Source organism: Lissotriton vulgaris, chromosome 12, assembly GCF_964263255.1.
Source record: "Lissotriton vulgaris chromosome 12, aLisVul1.2, whole genome shotgun sequence".
Lineage (NCBI taxonomy): Eukaryota > Metazoa > Chordata > Amphibia > Caudata > Salamandridae > Lissotriton > Lissotriton vulgaris.
This window is the reverse complement of record NC_141700.1, coordinates 252,306,368-252,328,476: the sequence shown is the minus strand read 5'-3', so window position 1 is coordinate 252,328,476 and position 22,109 is coordinate 252,306,368. Positions and strand designations below refer to the sequence as shown.

The 22,109-nt window shown below is 46.1% G+C and overlaps 1 protein-coding gene across 3 annotated transcripts in view; it reads right to left on the bottom strand.

The window, feature by feature from the left end:
* LOC147673887 (anillin-like) overlaps nt 1–22,109 on the bottom strand; it is a 429,866-nt gene that overhangs the window by 224,261 nt on the left and 183,496 nt on the right. For all 3 annotated transcript variants that reach the window (XM_086947773.1, XM_086947775.1, XM_086947774.1), the window contains one exon: nt 10,479–10,708. In XM_086947773.1, the coding sequence (XP_086803899.1) occupies nt 10,479–10,708 (230 nt within the window). The remainder of the gene's footprint in view (nt 1–10,478; nt 10,709–22,109) is intronic.

Here is a 22,109-nt window from a genome sequence, read left to right as displayed (position 1 = left end):
CTCTATGGAGTGGCTATAATAATCTTGGCCAATCAAGTGGTAGGCTTTGGGAATATTAGAATAGTAGGTTTAATAATTTAGTCCAGAGATTCTATGGACAGGCACCTTTGTCACACCATTCGAGATGGAGGTTACAAACTATTCTACTACAGGGACAAGTAAACCATAACACTCATACTTGTAATAAAAATCCTAAGAAAATGTTCAGGAAGTTGTGAAATTTGTACTCGCTACTTCAAAATGTATACAAAGAGGTATTTCGAATGATCGATCTGAAGCGCAAGCCTAAGAAGTGTTGTGAAGAGATGCAGCTTTAAGTGGGGCTAGAACTGGATCTGGGAAACAGCTTTCAGAGGGGCTAGAACTGGGCCTTCATGTGAAAAAAACTATTAGAACATGCATTGCCAAAGCCTGGAGATCTTGCCTTTCAAAGGAGCTAGTCTACCTTTTGGCTATGCCAATGCTGGTTGCCAATACTGAATTGGTATGTGGTGACCTGTTCTCAGGACACCCCCGCGCCGCACAGCCACCAGCTGTGTGTGTGCCCCTTGCCTCGCTGCTGCCCGTAGCCTCGCTGTGACTGCCTCCGTGCTCCCCGCCCCTACGCCGCATTTTGCGTGCGTGTGTTTCTGCCTTCTGTATTTAACCTTGATTTGTTTTTTTAACTGTTTCCTTCCTCGTGCGTGTCGCTGCCTTACTGTATTTAACGTTGATTTGTTTTTAACTGTTTCCTTCCTCGTGCGTGTCGCTGCCTTACTGTATTTAACGTTGATTTGTTTTTAACTGTTTCCTTCCTCGTGCGTGTGTTTTTGCCTCTGAGTATATCGCTTCATTGTTCTGCAGCCCCCTGTGCCCGCCCCGCTCCCCGCTTCCCGCTGCCGTCCAACGGCCACGCCCCCTTTCTGTTCTGTGCCCTCCCCGCTGCCGCCTCCCTGCTGCTCCTCCCTCCCTCCCACTTCGCCATAAATGGCGACCGCGCCAAAGGTAAGCCCGTCTGCGTCCGTCTGCGCTCGTCCGCGCCTGGACTGCGCCCAACGCCAGGACCCCACCGACGCAAGACGACCCGACAGATCTAAAACACCGCCGCCCTCAAAGCACTCAATGCCGGCCAGAAACCCGCCTGCTGCCGGGCCGCCCCGAAAGGCTTCCACGGACCCTTCACCTGCAAGTTCGCCTGCCTCCGAACATGCTCCGCGCCCGCCAAGCCAAACCCCAGCAGCGACCTCAAATGCATCCTGCTCAACACCCGCTCCGTCCACAGACACGCCGTCGAACTCTGGAACCTACTCGACACTACTTCACCAGACGTCGCGTTCCTCACTGAAACTTGGATGAACGCCTCCTCTGCCCCGGACATCGCCATCCCGGATGGATACAAGATCATCAGGAGGGACCGCGTCAACCAGACTGGGGGAGGCATCGCCATCGTCCACAAGAACACCGTCCGCATCACGACCGACGCCGACGACACCTATGCCGCCGAACACCTCCACTTCCAGATTCACACCGACCCAAAGACGACCCTCAGAGGCACCCTCATCTACAGACCCCCGGGACCACGCACACAATTCAGCGAAGACATCGCAGACTTAATCAGGCCGCACGCCCTCCCCCGACTACTTCCTCCTAGGGGACCTCAACTTCCACCTGGAAAACAACAAGGACCGCAACACCGTCACCCTGCTGGACAAACTCGCCAACCTCGGACTCAAGCAACTGGTCAACACCCCCACCCACTACGCCGGCCACACGCTTGACCCAGTCTTCTCATTCAGCAAGCACATCGCCTTCAGCTACTCCGCCGGACTTCACTGGACAGACCACAGCTGCGTCCACTTCAGCTTCAAAAAACCACAACCCACCACCACCCGTAACAGGTTCCTCACAGAAGCCTGAGCAAGATCACTGCCGACCAGCTCACCTCCTCCCTCAGCCAGAACCCACCTGCGAGCACACCGGACCCCAATGAAGCAGCCCGCAACTTCTCGCAGTGGCTGACCGCCTGCGCCGACGACCTCGCACCACTGAAGAACCCTCCCAGCAAACCCAGAAGCAATAAGGCCCCCTGGTTCACAGACGAACTCAAGGACTCCAAGAAGACCTGCTGCAGCCTCGAGAAAGCCTGGCTCCTCGATCGGACCACTGACAACATGACCGACCTCAAACACGCGACCCGCAAGCACCACCAGCTCATCCGCACCACCAAGAAGAAATCACTGAAGGATCGACTGGACAACAACGCCCATGACAGCAAGGAACTCTTCAGCATCGTCAAGGAGTTCTCCAACCCCAGCACCGGCAACAACGACATCACCCCTTCACAAGATCTCTGCGACTCCCTCGCCTCATTCTTCCACCGCAAGATCGCCGACATCCACAACAGCTTCGGCGCACCACCCTCACACCCAACCGTCGAACCAACACACCCCACCGCCACCCTCTGCACCTGGACCGCAGTGACCACCGAAGACACAGCCCGCACGATAAACACCATCCACTCTGGATCGCCGACTGACCCCTGCCCCCACTACGTCTTCAACAAGGCCGACTCCACCATCGCACCCCAACTCCGAGACGTCATCAACACCTCCTTCGACACCGCCACCTTCCCGGAGAGCTGGAAGAATGCCGAGCTCAGCGCCCTACTGAAGAAACCAACAGCGGACCCCACCGACCTCAAAAACTTCCGCCCCATCTCGCTCCTCCCTTTTCCTGCCAAAGTCATCGAGAAGATCGCCAACAGACAGCTTGCTGCCTTCCTCAAGACTAATGGATCCCTCGACCCCTCGCAGTCCGGTTTCAGAGCCAACCACAGCACCGAGACCGCCCTCATCGCAGCCACCGACGACATCCGAGCCCTTCTCGACAAAGGGGAAACAGCGGCACTCATCCTCCTGGACCTCTCCGCCGCGTTCGACACTGTCTGCCGCCGCACCCTAGTCCAACGCATCGGCAACACCAGCATCCAAGAGAAGGGATTGAAGTGGATCACTTCGTTCCTCGCTGGAAGAACACAGAGTCCGACTCCCCCAGTTTCGCTCCGAGGCCACCAAAGTCATCTGCGGCGTCCCGCAAGGATCATCACTCAGCCCCACCCTCTTCAACGTCTACATGAGACCCCTCGCAACCATTGCACGCCAACACAACCTCAACATCATCTCCTACGCCGACGACACCCAGCTGATCCTCTCCCTCACCAGAGACCCAGACACCGCCAGAACCAGCCTCCACGAAGGGATGAAAGACGTCGCCGAGTGGATGAAGAACAGCCGCCTGAAACTGAACTCAGACAACACGGAAGTCCTCATCCTTGGACCATCACCCTCCGCCTGGAAAGACTCCTGGTGGCCCCCAGCCCTGGGCACCGCCCCCAAGCCGACAGACCACGCACGCAACCTGGGTTTCATCCTGGACTCCTCCCTCTCGATGACCAGACAAGTCAACGCAGTCTCCTCCTCATGCTTCCGCACCCTCTGCATGCTCCGCAAGATCTTCCGATGGATCCCGATCGAAACCAGGAAGACAGTCACCCAGGCCCTCGTCACCAGCCGGCTGGACTACGGAAACACCCTCTATGCCGGAACCACAGCCAAACTACAGAAAAGACTACAACGCATCCAGAACGCCGCCGCCCGACTCATCTTGGACATCCCTCGACGCAGCCACATCTCCGGCCACCTGAGGAACCTACACTGGCTCCCCCTCAACAAGAGGATCATGTTCAGGCCCCTAACCCACGCACACAAGTCTCTCCACAACCTGGGCCCCTAGTACCTCAACGACCACCTGACTTCCACACGCCCGCCCACCCGCCAGCCAGCCAGCTACGGTCCGCTAGCCTCGCCCTCGCCGCCGTACCACGCATCCGAAGAGCCACCGCCGGAGGCAGATCCTTCTCCTACCTGGCAGCCAAGACATGGAACTACCTCCCCATCCACCTTCGGCTGACCCAGGACCACCTCGCCTTCAGGAGACAACTCAAGACCTGGCTGTTCGAGCAGTAGCAGCCCCCTTCCCCTAAGCGCCTTGAGACCCTTCCGGGTGAGTAGCGTGCTATACAAGTGTTATGATTGATTGATTGATTGTTGGGGGGCAGGATACAGGCAGGGGAAACCACAAGAAAAGAAAAAAAACATGGTGTGCTGAAAGAAAAATATAAAGTAGTTCCCTGTATGCAGGGAGTGCAAATTCAAAAGGATGGTAAAGAGGCTATACTCAATGGGAGGGATAATTTCTTGAGGAAGAAAAGCCACTTGATAACATCTAAGCAAAAGAGAACCAACCATGAACAATGGGCGGACCCCAAAACCCAGTCCACACATTGGTATTGTACACAACAGCTTGTTCAATAACGAACAGCTAAAAGCAGCCTGTAGAGGAGACCTAAAAAAAATAAATTAATTAATGGGAGGGGGAGAGCACCAACACCTGGTTAATATCAAAACAGCGATGGCCTGAATAGGGCAGAAAGTGTTTTCTTTTAGTGTAACAAAAGTGGATTTAGAACTTCCCCAAGTTTGGTTACTAATATTTAAGAGCCCAGTGGTGTCCAGACATTTTGATTTATCAAGACAGCATTTATAAAGACAGGTGTATAGGCTAATATGTTGTACAGTTTAAGAACGAGAAACAAGTTTCCCAATGTGGGATCTTAAGAAACTGGTGTCAAAGCTTTAGGCCCTACACCTGGAATAATGGTCCACTCTTGACAATTTTAGTAAACAGGTGTTTGAGATTTTTACCAGACAAATGGTAAGTGGAGCTTTAATCATTCTCTCTGCCAAAAAATGTTTGTACTTAGAATAGTGAGCCTAGTTATCCAAGCGTTTGAACATCTGGCACAAGTAGATCATCCTTGTGACAAGCATAGCTGTGTTTCTGAACAGCGTGCTACTAGTGCAAGCTCAATGAACATCCAAATAGCTCATTTGTACTCATGAACTTTTAGAGGTTAGCAAGGTTGAACAGTCAAAGACTTCTCTTGGCGGGTTATTGGGGTAGAATGTTTACATTCAGTAAGCAAGTGTACCACATACAATAAATTGAATGTCTAGGCAGACTGTCCTACTAAAGAGATACTAAACATTTACTTATCAAAAAGGTGTACCTTATGGAAGTTCAATTGCATTGCTAACTGCCCTGAAAAAGGTGCTGTGATCATCTATATTGAGACTTCTGCTCAGAATGTTCAAGGCTCACAGCTCAATCATTCCTTCTCATGGACAGACAGTTTAAAGCAAAATCTCCTGGTTGCAGAGGGGACTTGAGCTAATGTGCCATGCCGCACTCACTCTTCTCTTAACAGGCAAAGAAGGGGGCTTTAGTTACACCGCCTGGCTTTCAAAAGGTCAGAAGATGCAGTGGAGGTACTAGGCACAGTCTCTGGTCAATGGACTTGCACATCTCGGACAACCTAATTCAGGTGCAGGCAGGGTGTGAAGCCATAAGAGTAGAAAGGCTCATATGGCTCCTTGCACAGGGTCACCACCACCACTTTTGCAATTCACAATTGTATTAAAAGCTATCTGAAACCCTGTTGGGGATTGGGGTAGTCCTAACTAAAAGACACTAGCAAATTCTGGAAAGCGGCCTCCACTCCACAACTAACTGCTTGAAAGAAGGCGTTGGACTGGTGCGCTAGGCAGGAAAAAGCGGTCTAAATGTCCAGGGGCTGCCCCAAGAAACCTGAAAAGAAATTGGGTTAGTGGATCACTTATTGTGGTTTGTCAAACTGTAGTCAGCAAACTCCAGAATCAAAACTGCATCGATCTAAGTGGTTATATAATATTGTGCTCAACTGCTCAAACAAATCCAGTTTAAAAAAAATGTATATACACACATATATACATATACACACACACACATATATATAAATTCACACACACACACACACACACACACACACACACACATATATATACATATACATATACATATTCCAAACACACAGCATGTTGCAGTTGTGCAGCCAATCATGAGCGCACTCCAGGGTTTTCGATCAAGCAAAAATCTATTAACAAGTAGCCAGCACTGACAGACGCGTTATGTCATGTCGCCTTCCTCAATGTCAGTGTAAGTCACAAACTTAAATCATTGGTTACAGCGTGAACGTGAGGTACATATGAAAAAAGGTTCCAAAAAGATGGCGTCCATCTTTGAATGGAAGCGTTACACATTCATGTATACCCTTCCACATTTATATGCAATTGTACCATCTGTCAATTCATATAGGCATTAAAGATTATCACTGTTATGATTTTGTATGCATCGGCGAAGGGTAAAAGTTGCAATGAAATGAAAAAAGTATATGAGCTTGATTAGAAAATGGTGGGAGGCAACCTCACTCCAGAATTACCTGGAGGTCGAAAATACTGAGAGGCTTGCAAATTTATACCATTCCTTCTTATGAGAATCCGGACCCTGAATTACTAAAAAAAATGGGCGGAAGACACAACAAATTCAGCCAAAGGGATGGTCACAATTCTAGTTAAGTATGCCTGGAGTGATAGAGCAAAACTACAGGAAGAAATTAAGAGACTCGCGGAAATGATATCTAAAGACAAAGATACAAAGCAAATTGAGGAGTTGAAAATAGCAATGAAGAAATGACTTGGAGACTATGAAAACGTCAAACGTCGTAAGCAAACAAAATTTGCTAGAGACAAAAAGATCACGACCCAGGAAATATCTTGACGTTTACAAAGAGATTTGATGCACCACGGAGACAACTAATTCAGCAAAAATTTAGAATTGGCACAACAACAAAAGACACTTCTGAATCCGCAATTGAAACTGCTGAAGGAGAAAAACCACCAACAGGAGAAGGCCAAGAAAATGTGAAGGAGTCTACTTATTTTCAGGAGTACCAATTGATAAGAGAAAGCAGACGACCCCCTCCATGGACAATTCCCCCAGATTGAAACGACAAACCAGGGCGGGCGGGGGGTCTGACAGGGTGAATCGATTACTTCTCGGGCAAGGGGAGAAGAGGAAAATGTTAATGGCCCAGGAAGAAAAGACCATTATCGTTTTGTTTGATAGAGCACTGAGGGATAATGATACAGGTACTACAGTTGGGATTGACATTTTGTCCTACTGCCGAATTAAACTTTACGCAGACTCTTATTGACTTGTTCATATGTGTGAGGAAATTAAAGCAATGAAAAATCCATCTGTTGCATCCAAGAAGTAATCCCTCACGTTTAATAACAGCCACAGAAGGTATGGAAATTTTAACCGGAATTGGCTTAGACGCACTGTTAACGTTTCAAGCTTTGGAAGAATCCCAAACAGCTGAAATTGGAGATAATATTACGGCCTGCCTAGTCAGAGCAGGGACTACACAACGAAGTGGGATGAGCAATCTGAAAATGAAGTCGTGATTCATGCCACAAACTCCCTATGATGCCAAAGATGTGTTCCACAAAGCCTTTATTCAAGATCCGAGGACTCTAAACAGTTTTTTAAAAGAGCTACAATAACCCCATGAAACAGTGGAGGGCGATACAAGATCTAAAGAAGGAAGAGTCCCTTGTCATTAGACCTTCCGACAAGGGTGGTAATATAGTGCTGCTTAGGAAAAGCGGAGGCGCTTAGACAACTGGAGGACATCAACGGTTTCTTACCTATTAAGAGAACGGAGTATGGTAGATGGGTTGGTAGTTTCCATAATCTCTTGCAAACCTGGAGGAACAGTGACATGCTAGACCAGGAGGAATATTTGTTCTTGATCTGTGAATACTCTGTACTACCTACCTTCTAACATCTACCAAAAGTCTACAAAGACATGGTGAATCCCCCCTGGACGACCAATAGTGGCTAACCAAATAAGCTTATTGGAAAAATACATGTGCTTACATGGACTCCTTTTTATCAAAGACCTTAGTTTTTATGTGAAGGACACGCAGGAATTTTAGACTAATAGATGGGATACAGTGGGAGGGGAGGAGATTTTATTAATTACTCTTGATATGACAAGCCTGTATACATGTATTGATCATAAGGGTCTGAAAGCAGTGAAATGGTGCTTGGACAAAAGGCAGTTAAGATTCAGAGAGCATAACCGGATGCTTCTAGAAATCACAAAATTCTGTCTGGTTACTAGCATCTTCACCTTTGCAGGACAACTGTAGCAACAAAAACGTGGGACTACCATGGTCACATGCTTAGACCACAGATAAGTGAATCTTTTCGTGGGCTGGTGGAAGAAGCACATGGCCTGGACAGATCAACCTGAAGAATTAATGAAGAATGTTGCACTGTAGTCCCGTTATATAGAGGAGTTATTTACCATTTGTAAAGGCACCCATGCAGCTGCTGAAGCCTAGATTAGTATTTTAAATTCAAATTATCTAATCTAGTCTTTTCAGGCAACAGTGAGACTAAAGTAGTCTATTTAGATTTGTAAGTGTATGTTGATGAGAACAAACACTTGACAAAATTGTACAGAAAACCTACTACGGGCAATACAATAGTACATGCAGGGAGTCAGTCTCCTCGTAGTTTGATAAAAATATTCTCTACAGTGAACTTCGTATTAAATGGAACAGTATTACTGATAAAGTGTATAGGACAGCTAAGGAATGTGTGCTTGAGAGTATACACAAGGTGAGGAATCTGTGGTTAGAAGTATCATTCAGAAGTTGAATATTTCATCTAAATATGGATGACAATACACACAATTGTATACACTTTGTCTTCAAGAAGCCCAAGGCCTGCATGGGGCAAACAACTGACTGTACTGCTCCTGGGAGACAATCAAAGTTAGCAAAACAGCTTATCAGGGTTGTGACTATTAATTGTCATTTTGCGGATGCTTCTATTCCATGGCATAAAGAATAAGCTTTTTGGGTTTCAGTATTCGAGTTTTCCAGACAATTCGAAATGTGGGATCAAGCCCTTCTGCACAGGTCAGAAATGCATTAGCACACCTACAGATGAATCACCTCCCATTAAATAAAGTACAATCCTTGAGCTCAGAAGCCCACAGTTCCCCAAACAAAAGTAGTATGTAATGTCATTAACGAAGACCAAAATTATTAACTATATATATATATATATATATATATATATTGATCTTCTGCCACAGCAGAGCAATCCTCACCAGAGGTTTAATGTCAAAAGATTGAACAAAACTCATAAGTTGTAATCAACCAAAATCATTCCCAAATCAATGTGTTGCCTAGGTAACATCAAGTTTTTATTTTGGTATGCTTTGCACCCCCCTTAAATGTTACGGCAGAAGAAAGCACACTCAAATTGTAGCAAACCTTACCACACTTCCCCTTTAACCCATGAACCGGTTGTGTAGCACTTAAAAGCTGTTATAAAGGAGCACCTTCATTACGCCTAGGTCACTGGCAAGCTGTACCATTCTTTGCAAACTTCTGCTTCCTCACAGTTCAGAATTGATAACACCAGCTGTTCTAGAGAATGACTGGAACTTACTAATTCATTGTATTGTTCTATATGTTTAAGCATTAAGCAATAAAAAAAAATACTTTACTGACATTTTTCTGCACTCCATGCATCAGAAGCTGATCCAGTCCAGTTATTTTTATTGTGTTGGGGTACTCTTAGACGATTCAGAAAAGTGGGTGGTGATGAACAGAGTGTCTGAATTAAGCAGACCACTCTTACCCAGTCCAAAGATCAGGGCTTGATCCATCACCGTTTTTTAGCTCACTGCACCATCCCAGCTCAGAACCTGGCTACATGCAAATTAGTCTGACCCTGGTCCAGTGCATCATGGGAACAGGGCAGACCAAACTACCAAGCCAATTCTTATACTGGGAAGGAAACAAGCTTCCGGGGACCGGTTTCTGGCATTTCAGCCGTCTTCGGCCCGGCTTGCTTGAATCCTGATGGTGCAATGAGCAAGGGACTCACATCTGAGTATACCCTTCCACGCTTATGGTGGACAAAAACGATTGGTGTGGTAGGGTATACTCAGACATGAGTCCCTTTCTCACTGCACCATCAGGATTCAAGCAAGCCGGGCCGAAGACGGCTGAAATGCCAGAAACCGGACCCCGGTAGCTTGTCTCCTTTCTGGTGAAGAATTGGCTTGGTAGTTTAGTCTGCCCTGTTCCCATGATGCACTGGGCCAGGGACAGACTGATTTGCATATAGCCAGGTTCTGAGCTGGGATGGTGCAGTGAGATAAATAACGGTGATGGATCAAGCCCTGATCTTTGGACTGGATAAGAGTGGTCTGCTTAATTCAGACACTCTGTTCATCACCACCCCCTTTTGTGAATCGGGGTACTCTTAGAGCCTTGTATTCTATTTTAAACCGAAGAGTACCAAAAAGCAAAATGAAAAAGACTGAGTGAATGATATACTGAAGCATGAAAAGAGCCTTTCCGAATCATCCTTTGACAAATGGTTGGCCGGGGGTTGGATTGGGAATAGTCAAAAGGCAGTAGGTATGTTGCTTACTTTAGAGAGATTGGATGGGAAGACTGAAACGAACTTACCAATGGTGTGAGAACAGACTCTAGGTTGAGAGACTTTCCGAGTGGTGATAAGACTGAGAACTGAGGAAGACAGTCTTGCAGCTCATCCGGAGCGTTTTCTTCTGGCTCCGATTTCTCAGAGTTCTCACTGTCAAGCACTCCCCTGAAGATCCGGTCTATCATGGCAGAGCTATTCAGTGCTCCATTCTGCTCCACTTCGGTGTGGTCATCTGGCTGGTCAGATTCATTTTCTGTTTTAAAAAACAAGTCAAAATACCTTTCAAGCATCTGTGCAGAATTAGAGATAAACCACCAGTGAGAACACAGAAAATACTAAACATCTTTGCTTCCCGCCAAGCTACTAGGTCTTCACTTCAGTAAACCGGTCTCAGTAATGAAAACCAATCTCATCCATTGCATACAAGAAAGACCAAAAATCAGATTGCATACAATAAGGTTATAGACAGACTTCTCTCCCCCCACCCCCATAAAAAAACACTTGAAATGAGAAACAGTTACAGTTATAGAGCACCATATTCACAAGGCCAGTGAGTCGCCTGTGCCAAATAGGCAAATCTTGTGGACTCTAAAACGCAAGCTTATAGTAACACCAGTTGCGGCTGCAATGCCCAAAGACGGACAACTGTTTCACAACCCTCCTTTGCATACCGAGAGGCATGACTAAAATGCCTTGCAATACCCTTACGCACACCAATATAGAAGGTGTTAAAATGTCCTCTACCCTCCAATATCACAAAATCCTCCACCACATTCAAAGGAGTTTTTGCAGCAACACCACAAAGTGGTGTTATATTGAAAATTATGCAGACGACGTACATAAAAAATATATATATATATATATATATATATATATATATATATATATATATATATATATATATATATAAAAATAATACATCAGGTCCTTCTGGTACCCCCTGCGACTGGACATTTGGGAGGATTGAGGAGACTTGTAATGCAGGAGAGGCTTTTGTTCTCTTCAAAGTGACCAGCAACCCACATGGAAGACCACACAAGTGTCCAGACAGGAATAAAACATAACACTTTGATGAAACTGAAGGGTCTTGCCAATGCTCCCAGGCAGAAAGTACCTGTCCCCCCCCCGAATTCCTATTCCTCTTCAAATACTAATATTCCCTACGTATATTCTAATAGAGCTAAGAACAGAGGTCATTCTGTTTGGTAACCAAACCTCCCTCTGGTCCCCAACCTGGTGGGCTCCGGAGTTGGGTAAACTTCCTACCCCAGTAAGGAAAGCACCAAACTTGAGAGTTCTAGTTGATGATCAGCTTACTTATTGTGCTCAAGTAAATGCGGTCACATCAGCATCTTTTTTTTTTTTTTAGAATATTTTTATTGGTATTTACATGTTGCAGAGTACAAAGTGACATACAATAAATATCAAGTGTATAGGGCATTCACATGGGACATTACGGCATACGGTAGTGGCTGTGTTCGATTCTGGTACGGATATTGGTTTTCCAGTGTAGTCGTGTCTGCCCCACCTACGAGCGCACTTATAACATTGAACATTTATGTTATTGAGGATGGTCGTGTGTTAGGTTGAAACAAAGACATTACATGGAACATAAAATTGAAGTGCGGTTATTTAGTGTCAGGTCGTCGGGCCGTCTTGGAGTTGTGTTTGCCTGTTTTGGTTCAGGGTTTTTGTTCTTCATGGCTGTTTGAATGGGTTTAGGAATAAGTCTAGTTTTGACCACATTCCTCTGTTGGGGTTCTTCCATGGTGTGTGTGTCTGAGTGCAGTGTTGCCGGCCCCCCTGAGAAATGTCCCCCAGTTCAGCCACCCTTTGAATGTGATTTTGGAGGTATCTTTACATTTGGCTAGGGCTGTTTTGACTGCAGTCATCAGAAGGAAGTCCAGGAGGTTTCTGTCCTGTTGTGTTGCTACTTCAGATGTGATATGGGCCGTTGTAGTTGTGGCGAATGTACTGTCTAGAGTGCAGCCAACTGTTTTGTTGATGAAGTTGAACACCTTCCCACAAAATTAGCTGACCTTACTGCAGTGATAGATGAGGTGTGCTAGGTCCCCCCTTTCTATGGTGCAGTTCCAGCATCTGTCGTTATCTCTGTCCTATCTATGCTAGACGCGCTGGTGTCCAGAATGCTTGGTGTAGTAGCCAGAATTTTGTTTGAGCTAGAACCGGCTATATCATGTTTTTCAATGGGGTTGCCCAAAAGGATTGTAGCTCTCGTTCAGTGAGTTTGGTACCTAGCTGAGTTTCCCAGTAGTTTGTGTTTTTGGCATGGAGTCTGGTGGATGTAGGGCGGAGGAGTTTATATATGTGTGAGATCTGGTGGCCGGTCTTGTTTATTGTTTGCATGTAATGAAAGGTTGAGGGTTTGTGCTCTGTTAGCTTTGCTTTTGTTAGTGCTGTTTTGATTGCCAGGAAATTGTATAGTTCTATGTCTGGGAGTGCGTGTTGTGTTTTCAGGTAGTTGAAGGTGTGGGGAGACCCTTCTGCTTCAAACTGTGCTGGGTAAGAGAAAACTAGTCCAGAGTGTTCCCCAATGTGAGTTTCTGATGCTGTGTTCGAGCTTCTGGTCTATTTTGAGTAGCGCCTGTCTTGTTGTCTTAAAGATCGGGTTGTTCTTTTGTGCCTGCTTATTGGCGGTGAGGAGGGTTAAGGGATCAGTGTTATTTAGAATTGCTCTCTCAATTGAGAGCCATGTTGGTGTGTATGGCAAGTTAGGAAGTACCCAGTGCATTCCTTGTCTGGCTATAGAGGCTGTCTGGAAGGTTCTCAGGTCAGCCACGTTGAGCCCCCCTAGCTATTTGTCCAGTCTTAGTTTTTGTAGGCCTATTCTCGGTTTCTTATCTCTCCATATAAATTTGTTTAACATTTGGTCTATCTTCCTGTGAATTCATCCATGAAAGCCATAGGGAGCATTCTTGCTAGATAGTTTAAAATGGGCGTGATCATCTTCACTGGGTCTATTCTGCCCCACCAAGTGATGAACTTGGGTGACCAGGATTCTAGTAGCCCTTTGATCTTGTCCAGTGTTGCTTTCTCATTCTGTTCCAGGGTGATTCTCAGGCTTTTCCCGAATTGGATGCCTAGGTATTTGACAAATCCCGGTTGCCAGGCCAGCCCTGAGGTACCTACTGTCTCTTTGGTTGTGTGTATGTTGAGGGGCATGCATTCCGATTTATCTATATTTAGCTTGTATCCTGAGTGTTTAGCGTACGATTCGATGATGTGCATGAGTTCTGGTATGGATTGAGTGGGGTTTTCTGTTACTATGAGTAGGTCGGCCGCGTAGGCTGCAAGTTTGGCTGTAGTATTGTTAATGGTTACGCCCGCTATAATTCTGTTAGCTAGAATGTCTCTAATCAGGGGTTCGAGTGCTAGGAGGAAGAGCAGCGGGGATATCGGGCAATCTGGTCTTGTTCCTCTTTAGAGGTTAAATTGGGTAGATGTTATTCCATTTATAGCTATCTGTGCTTTGGGGCTTGACTTTCCTTGTGAAGCCATCTCCTAGGTTGTATGCTTGCATGCTCTTCTCTAGAAACTGCCAGGAAACTCTGTCAAATGCCTTCTCTGCGTCTAGCGTGATTGCTACCGTCAGGTTATAGGATTTGGAAGAGTGCTCTATTATCTGGCAGAGGAGTCTCGTGTTATCGTGAGACATGCGTGTTTTCATGTAGCCTACCTGAGTGCTGCCTATCAACTGAGGGAGTACTTTGTTTAGTCTTGTGGCTAGGATTTTGGCGTATAACTTGCAGTCTAAGTTTTAGTGATGTGGGTCGGTAGTTTTTGGGCCATTGTGAGTCTTTGCCTTCTTTGGGTATTACTATTATGTTGGCTTGTGACATAGATTTGGTTACTACCCTTTCTCTGCCGCCGTGATTGCAAACTTTCGTCAAGACCGGCAGTAGCTGGTCTTGGAACGTCTTGTAGGAGGGCACAGTGTATCCACCCGGTCTTGGGGATTTGTCGTCTTTTAGTGCCTTAATGGCGATCTCGTTCATTTTTAATGTCTTGACCTAGTGTCTTAGCTTCCTCTATCGTTATCTTGGGTAGGTCCGTGCTATCTAGGTAGGCTGAGCAGCCCTCTTGGTCAAGGTGGTCATCTCTTTTGTATAACTTTATAGAATTCCATGAACGTGTGTAGGATATCTTTGTGTCGGGTGTGTGTCTTGTTGTGTGCGTCTGTGATTGTGGAGATACAGTGTTGCCTTTGTTTATGTTTAAGATTGGACGCTAGGATTTTCCCCGCCTTGTTTGCTTCACAGAGGTTGATTTGTTTGTATTTTCTTATCCATAGACCAGCTCGTTCGCTAAGAACTCTGTTGAATTTGTTATTTTTCACTGTGAGTTCTGCAACAGCGGCTATGTCCGAGGTGTCTCTAATGTGTTTAGTTTCTAGTGGTTTGATATCGCTTTCTAGCTGGTCTAACTGCTTTTGCTTCTCGGTCCCTTCTGGCCTTGATTTCTATTAGTGTGCCCATGATGGTCACCTTAAGGGCATCCCACAGACTTTATGGGTCTATGGCTGGTGTGTCATTTTCATTGATTTAGTCTTGAATAGCTTTTTCAATTCTGTTTGTCTTCCTGTTTTGCCATGGTAATGTTGAGGAACCATCTGCGGCTGATGTGTTCGTTGTTCTGGCCCGCCAGATGTAGGCTGATGCAAGAGTGGTCTGAGATTGTTCTTGCCACAATATCTGGGTGTTGTATCAGTTGTGCGTGAGAGCCTGAGATGAGGATGTAATCTATTCTACTGTAGGAGTTTTGTGGGTTGGAATAGATAGTGTAGTCTCTGGTGTCTGGGTGTTGTAGCAGCCATGGGTCTTTTAGGTCAAATCTGGTGCATATGTTCTTTAGAGTTGTGGGAAGCGGGAGGGAGAGCCTGGGTTGTCTAGGGTGTGGTCCAGTACTAGGTTGAAGTCCCCTGCCATGACAATCATTTGGTTCGATTGGTTTGCCTCCAGTTCGTTTGTTACCCAGTTCCTTTCTTACTCCCTCCCAGAATGTTGTGTCGTCTGTGTTTGGTGCATATATGTTTGCTGGGGTCTACCCCTCTTTTTAGCTGTGTGATCAGTTGTGTGCCCTAGTTGTCGTACTGTTCTTTCTCTATGGTTATATTGGATTTGCTGTTTATCAGGGTGAATACACCACGTTTTTTGCCTACTGCAGTCTGGCCTATCCATCTCGCCCTAAGCTTACTCGCATTGTCCCTGGAGAGTTTTGTTTCCTGTAGTTTTGTTTCCTGTAGTAAGATAATATCGCTCTTAGTCTTAGCTTGATCGTCTAGGACTTTCTTTCTCTTAATCGGCTGGTTTAGGACTTTGACGTTAAGGGAAACCATTTTCAGGTCGGTTTGTATTGCGTTATTTTTATTCAGGGTCTTACGATACCGATCGCGGGCCCCTTTGGGTTTCTATATGGGTGTACTGTTCTGCGCGTATTGGACCTAAGTGGACTGCCTTCGTGAGTCAGAGTATTTGCTAGAGTTGATTGCTTTGACCCGGACGGCCTGACAGAGCGTATGGTTTGGACATGGACAGAGACGTGGACGAGACATACTAGGTGAACAGGACAAACGTAACAAACATAACAGACAGGACACCCTCTCCCTTTCCTCGCTAGTGCTTCGTACTGTAGACGTGCGACAGCAAGGTCCCTCCCGCCCGCTACATCCTTGGGATTGGCCATCACGCTGCTCTAGTTTACGAATTTTGAGCACGTCTCCTTACAAGGTTAAACCTAAATATCGCAAATGACTGCTCATTGTTCGTTCATGCATAGCAGTTAAAGGATAGTCATTTTTATGGTGAACAGGTTGGCTTTCTTCTTCACTGGACACTCGTCTGGGTTTTTCTGGGTTTTTTTATTGGCTTATTTCTAAGGTAGGTTCTGTTGTAAAGCGCTTGTAGTCTTTGTAGGCACAAGGTAGATTGTGTTACTAATACTGACTGTAGGCATTATATACTGTGATTCTCCCAGTATGTACTTGAGGGTCTCGCCTATTCATTTGAGAGACCCAGTGTGGCGCTTCTTTTGCTTGACATGCTTGCCGTGTCCATTTCCTGTAGGGCTGGGCAAGATAGGTACGTGACAGATCCGCTGGATCTTCGAACGTTAGCGAGATTCCTTTGTTGTTTATCCTGAATCTGGCTGGACCAGCAAATGAAAAGGTGATGTTTTCTTTCCTTAGCTTGTCTCTGGGCCAAAAAGCCTTTCCTAATGTCCAATGTGTTCTTCGAGTAGTCCTGTGTGAGGATAATCTTGTGACCTTGCCATTGCAGGTTGGGGTTCTTTCTTGCAAACCCAAAGATGGCGTCAGTCTGGTGAGAGGGTAGTGGTTTGCATATTATCGGTCTAGGGCTTGATCTGTTCGATTGTCTGAACGCCACGACCCTGTAGGCCTTGTCTAGTTCGAAGGGGTTATCAAATGTGAGATTAGTCAGCTTGGGTATGAGGTCCTGTAACATTGCCACACAGGAGCCCGCTTTCTCCTCCTCACCCTCCGGCACTCACAGGATTGTTATTTTCCCTTTTCTTTGTCGGTCCTAAAACTCTGCAGCCTGCTTGTGGAGATCTGTGGTTGTTTTGGCGATGGTGCCCATCGTCTTGCCTGTGAGCTGCGCTCTGTCTTCTATATCACTGACTCTCTTCGACTGTTGATCGTCTGTTTGTCGTATGGATATCTGCCCTGACAGTTGTCAGTTCCAGTTGTATGGCGTCCGTAGTTTTCTTTGTAGATTGGGGTAAGTCATGGACTTCAGCCAACTTTTAAGTATGCTATTCAGTGTGCTGCTGATATCAGCCTTTTGTTTGAAGGGGGATTCTGGTTGGCCCTCTGTTTTGGTTTTCTTCAGTTGTTGGGTCAGCTTGCCTTAGTTACCGGCCATTTTGATTTTTCCTAGCCCTCTTTTCTTCTACAGTAGCTCATATCTTTTGTTACTGTTCTGTGATGTGAGATAAGTGGACCGTCCGCTGACTATCGCGTGTGGATTTTGAGTGGTGCTTGGGTTTGGGTTCTCTTGCTTGGTGCTACCTGTGACTGTTGGTTTGCTTTCTCTTTTGTTTGGTGCTTTAGGGCCTTTTTTTCTGCCAGGGTTGGGCTCCTTATATTTGGTGTGAGCAGTGACTTTCGCGGCTTACCTCTTATTGAGTTGTTTTAGCCGCACTTTTTACTCCTCATCTGCTCTGCCTTGGCACCTTTTATTTTTCTACACTTTTAGCCCTAGTTCGTGGCTGGGCAATCGCCTCCGATGAGACCTTTGGATGGCTAGGATTGGCCACTTTATCGCCCCCCCCCCCCGCTGACCTTTTGACTGATTTTAGGCTGATCCTCGTACTGTTCTGTTTGCTGTTTTCAGATCATGGGCAGCCCCTGAGTGGGTTCGTATGGGTGGGCTGTTGAGGTGCCAGTACCAGGGGTGGCGGATGAGTTTGCGATGTTTTTGTTGTTTCCGATATCTCCTTGGGTTGACTGTACTTTGAGCCGTATGTTGGGGCGCTTCTCTTCCTGTGCTTCTCTCCGTCACAGGGGCCACCTTGGCCCAGTGACCGGTCTACCGAGAGGTTGATTAGCTCTGTTTTTTTAATTTGTGCCAATATTGCTTAGCCCTGGAGTTCGGTTTCTGTTCGCTGTGTGCTCGGTCAGCCGACTAACCTAGTCTTTGTGCTCCGAGTTTTAATCTATTTTCTCGCCACCCGTACTCCGCACCGCACACTACGTGCATTAGTTGTCAGTCTTTCTGCTTAAGCCATCAGTTCGCTTGTTCGTGCGTCTCTGCCCCGTTTTATCAGTGTGCTAGATGACCGCCCCCAGTTAGGCCTTCTCGTTGCTCTCGCACCAAACTTGCAGTGTCGTCGTTAGCGCACTGGAGTACTCGCGCTGCTCCCATCGGTGGGTGCCTGGCCGTATTGCCGACATGCGGTTTGACTGCCCCTCTATGCACTTGTTAGTTTTGTTTTTCTGCTTTGCCCCACCCTTATGAGCAAGATGGCTGCCCCATGTGGCAGTTTTTTGTTTCTTTTTGCGGCGCCCCCGGTGAGCTAAATAGAGTTACTGGGGTTGGTCTGCTGGGTTGTAGGGCTGTCGTTGGGCCGGGGGTTTAGCCCCTTGGGGGGTACCGTCACTGACCTCGGTGAGAGAAGAGGTTTCGGATTCTCCTCGCCGCACCGCATAGGGGTCTCTCTCATCTTGCCGTCGCCATCTTGCTGGCCGTGGGTCTACCCTTCCTTACTGCTGTCTTGCTTGCTTAGGGTGGACAGCCGGTGTTCTTCCTTATCTTGGTGCCACCATTCAAGTCTGTGCAGTTTCCGATTATTGCCTTGGTGTTTGTTTCTTCGTTACGCCGTCGGTGTCAGGTTAAAATCTTGTTTTGCATCCTGAGGTGTAGCGGAGCTCTGGACTCAGGCAACTCTTCCCATTGCCGTCCAAGACACGCCCCACATCAGCGTCTTTTTATACCTTAAGGACATTCAAAAAGATTTTGCCCTACATTCCTTCTGAGCTCCAGAAAACAGTTACATTCATATTCCTTACGAAAATCTACTACTAAAATGCTCTATATCCATATGCAACAGCACCACATGAATAAGTTAAAGATTCTGCAGACTGCAGTAGCACGATTATTGTTGGGACTACCCAAATTCCAGTCTGCATCATTAGAACTAAAACAGTTGCACTGGCTGCCTGTCAGAAAGAGAAATCGGCTTTAAGGTTCTCTGCATTACTTTTAAAGCCCTTCATGGAATAGGACTGCGTACCTGAAAAATAAATGTAATTGGTATATACCATTGCGCACGTTACGCTCATCAACAGGCAATAATGTGTTGGTTTCAAGATTCAAATAAGTCTCTTGGGGTGGACGAAGTTTTGTGAACTGCACTTCCAAGTTTTGGAACACACTGCCTCTTCACATTTAAACTATGAACAATCTGCTACCTTTTGAGAAAGCTCTTCAAACATTTCTCTTTATGGCTCAGTGAGCATTAGGCATATAGGTTTCAGTTTGAGCTAGCGACAAGACCCATGCAGGTATACGTGCGCAATAGAAATAAAAATAAAATACAAGGTCATAACAGGATGCAAGAGATACTCCTTTTTAGGTCTCGCTGAGCCAGCGCATGCACTCCTCTGAGCCATTTATTAGGTGAGTTTTTAAAGTGCTACCCCACATTTTGGCTGGCCTAGCGCTTGCATTCACACGAGCGTGCATCTGTCTTTCACGGATCATTAAGTGCACCACTCTGCCGCACGTCTTGTTTAAACACCACCGGCGAGGGCAAGCTGTATTCCGGACTCCCTTTTGGTTATAGATTTTAAAGATCTGTTTTTCTTAATGTTTAAATACACTGATGGCATTTGTGACAGATCACATTTTTTATGCTGAATTTCTCCATCAGGACTTCGCGAGCAATACTGCTTACAAGTGGTGTGCTTTGTCATTTGGAAGCCAGCCTGAATGCGATCTTCATTTCCTGTTAAATTTGTGTTTTGAGACAACTGGAATGTTTACAAATGTTGTGGATGTTGCACTTTGTATCAAATGTTGTGAATGCTCACAGCTAAGACACGCTGATCTTTCACTGCAACAGATTTCATGCGCCTGATTACTTGCATTTGATGCAACAGCTGCTGCAAGAGAATGTTCGCAAGTGCTTGCTTGAGTTATTGGATAACGAACATCAGTATACTGTGGCCTATCATCTAGAGTCTTTAGCGATCTTTGCCGTTCGTGTCACACATGCATTCGGCTTCTGTGTAAGACACAGGCCTCTTTACCCAGCGAAGAGGGCGGGCTGGTCATCTCGTGTGTAAGCGTTGCACGACAAGTGCTTTTCGGGGCTCCACGTGTTTGTGTACATGTCACACACCCTGATACGCGCACATGCACGCTTGTGTTCATCTCACACTGTTTTTGAGAGTCGTACACAACACGCTTATGTTTCACACACACACACACACACACACACACACACCCCCCCCCGCATCCGACAAGCTTTCGCATTTGTAAGGCTCTCGCTTTGCACCTCACATACCATGCTTCTGTTATACGCGCATCATAACTTCGCTTCTCACGCATATGTGCCTCAATGTACTGCGTTTCCAAACATGTGGGAAACTCGCCTTGTGGAGTGTATTGCTGTAAAGTTGAGGCAATACGCAAACATTTTGTGGGCAGCAAACAATTCAAAATGGGCCTAAATGCCCATGTGCATGACCAGTCGAGTTGTGTCCAACAGTAAAGGCAAAAACAACAATTGATGGACAGAATGCAGAACAATGTCATACATGCATCCCAGTACAGAGATCTGGGCCTAAACCCATCATTTGTTTGCACTCCACACCACCCCAGTTCAGACATGGCCATATGTAAATCAGCCTTGACCCTGTGCCTCATGGGAACAGTCCAGCCCGAACTGCCAAGCCGGAATGCCAGAAACCGGTCCTCGGAAGCTCGTTTCTGGTCCAGGGAAGACATGGCTTGGCAGTTCGGGCTTGACTGTTCCCATGAGGCACAGGGTCAGACTGATTTGCATATAGCCATGTCTGAACTGGGGTGGCAGAGTGGGCTAAAGAACGGTGATGGATTAAACCAAGATATTTTGACTGGGTGTGAGTGTTTGATTGATTCAGATGCTTTGTCCATCACCACCCCCCTTTTGTACCAACAGTAAAGGCAGCAGCTCGAGAACACATCTCGTTCCCATTTGAACACTCAACAATATTTGTTAAAGCACTCCGTCGGGGATTGTAAGCGCTATATAAAGGCACTTTTGATACGATGAGTACTTTTGTCTTAGTGAACGTGTTCACATTCACTCAAGCGCATTATGGGGTCATAATGGCTGCTACCTGTTAATGTATTACCTATTTTATGGATGCTTACGCTTACAAACGATTCCTGATGCAAAGAATTTTCGAGCAGTTTTTCAGAAGTCTGAGAGAATCTGTTCCGTGTTGATTGCTCTCGTTAGAAAGACAGAAGTGGATGCCATCAGCACTGCATTTCAACAAGCTTTCAACTGCGAGGCCCCCCTTTCAGATTTTGCCTAACATGTGCATATTAAACTTAAAATCCTCTCGCTGCCTGATTTGCCCCTAGCATGACACACCCTCACAGTTCAGGAAAAAACCTTATTCCCTTCACTCTGCCCCCACCGCTTTTATTACAGGGGCTGTAAATTGTGGACATTCCTCAGCCCGCTACTTCACAGGAGACTCTACAGGCCCTCCTCGGCCAATTAACACCTTAAGCAGGGACGCAGGGTTGTCATACGCAAGGGTCCTTCTTGATTAAAAAGCACAGAGCTTCTCCAACCTCAAGGAAAACATAACCATGGCAGGTTTAAATGGAAGATGAAACGGTTTGCGGTATTCCACTGTATAAAAATGTATTTTGCTTGTGAAGTCGCATTTTGGCCTTAGTTACTTTAAAACAATAATCACTTTTACTCATATATCTTCAAAAACATTTCTATGTTCATTTTTTTTAAAGGGTCATCAAGTTATTCATAATATCCTTTCAATTATATATATGGTAACAAAAATGCTTATAGTGCTTTCATTATAACTTTGCAACATGCTGCACAACAGCCACACTACTCTATAACATAGCTTAAATACGCCGGCAAAGCCAATAGCT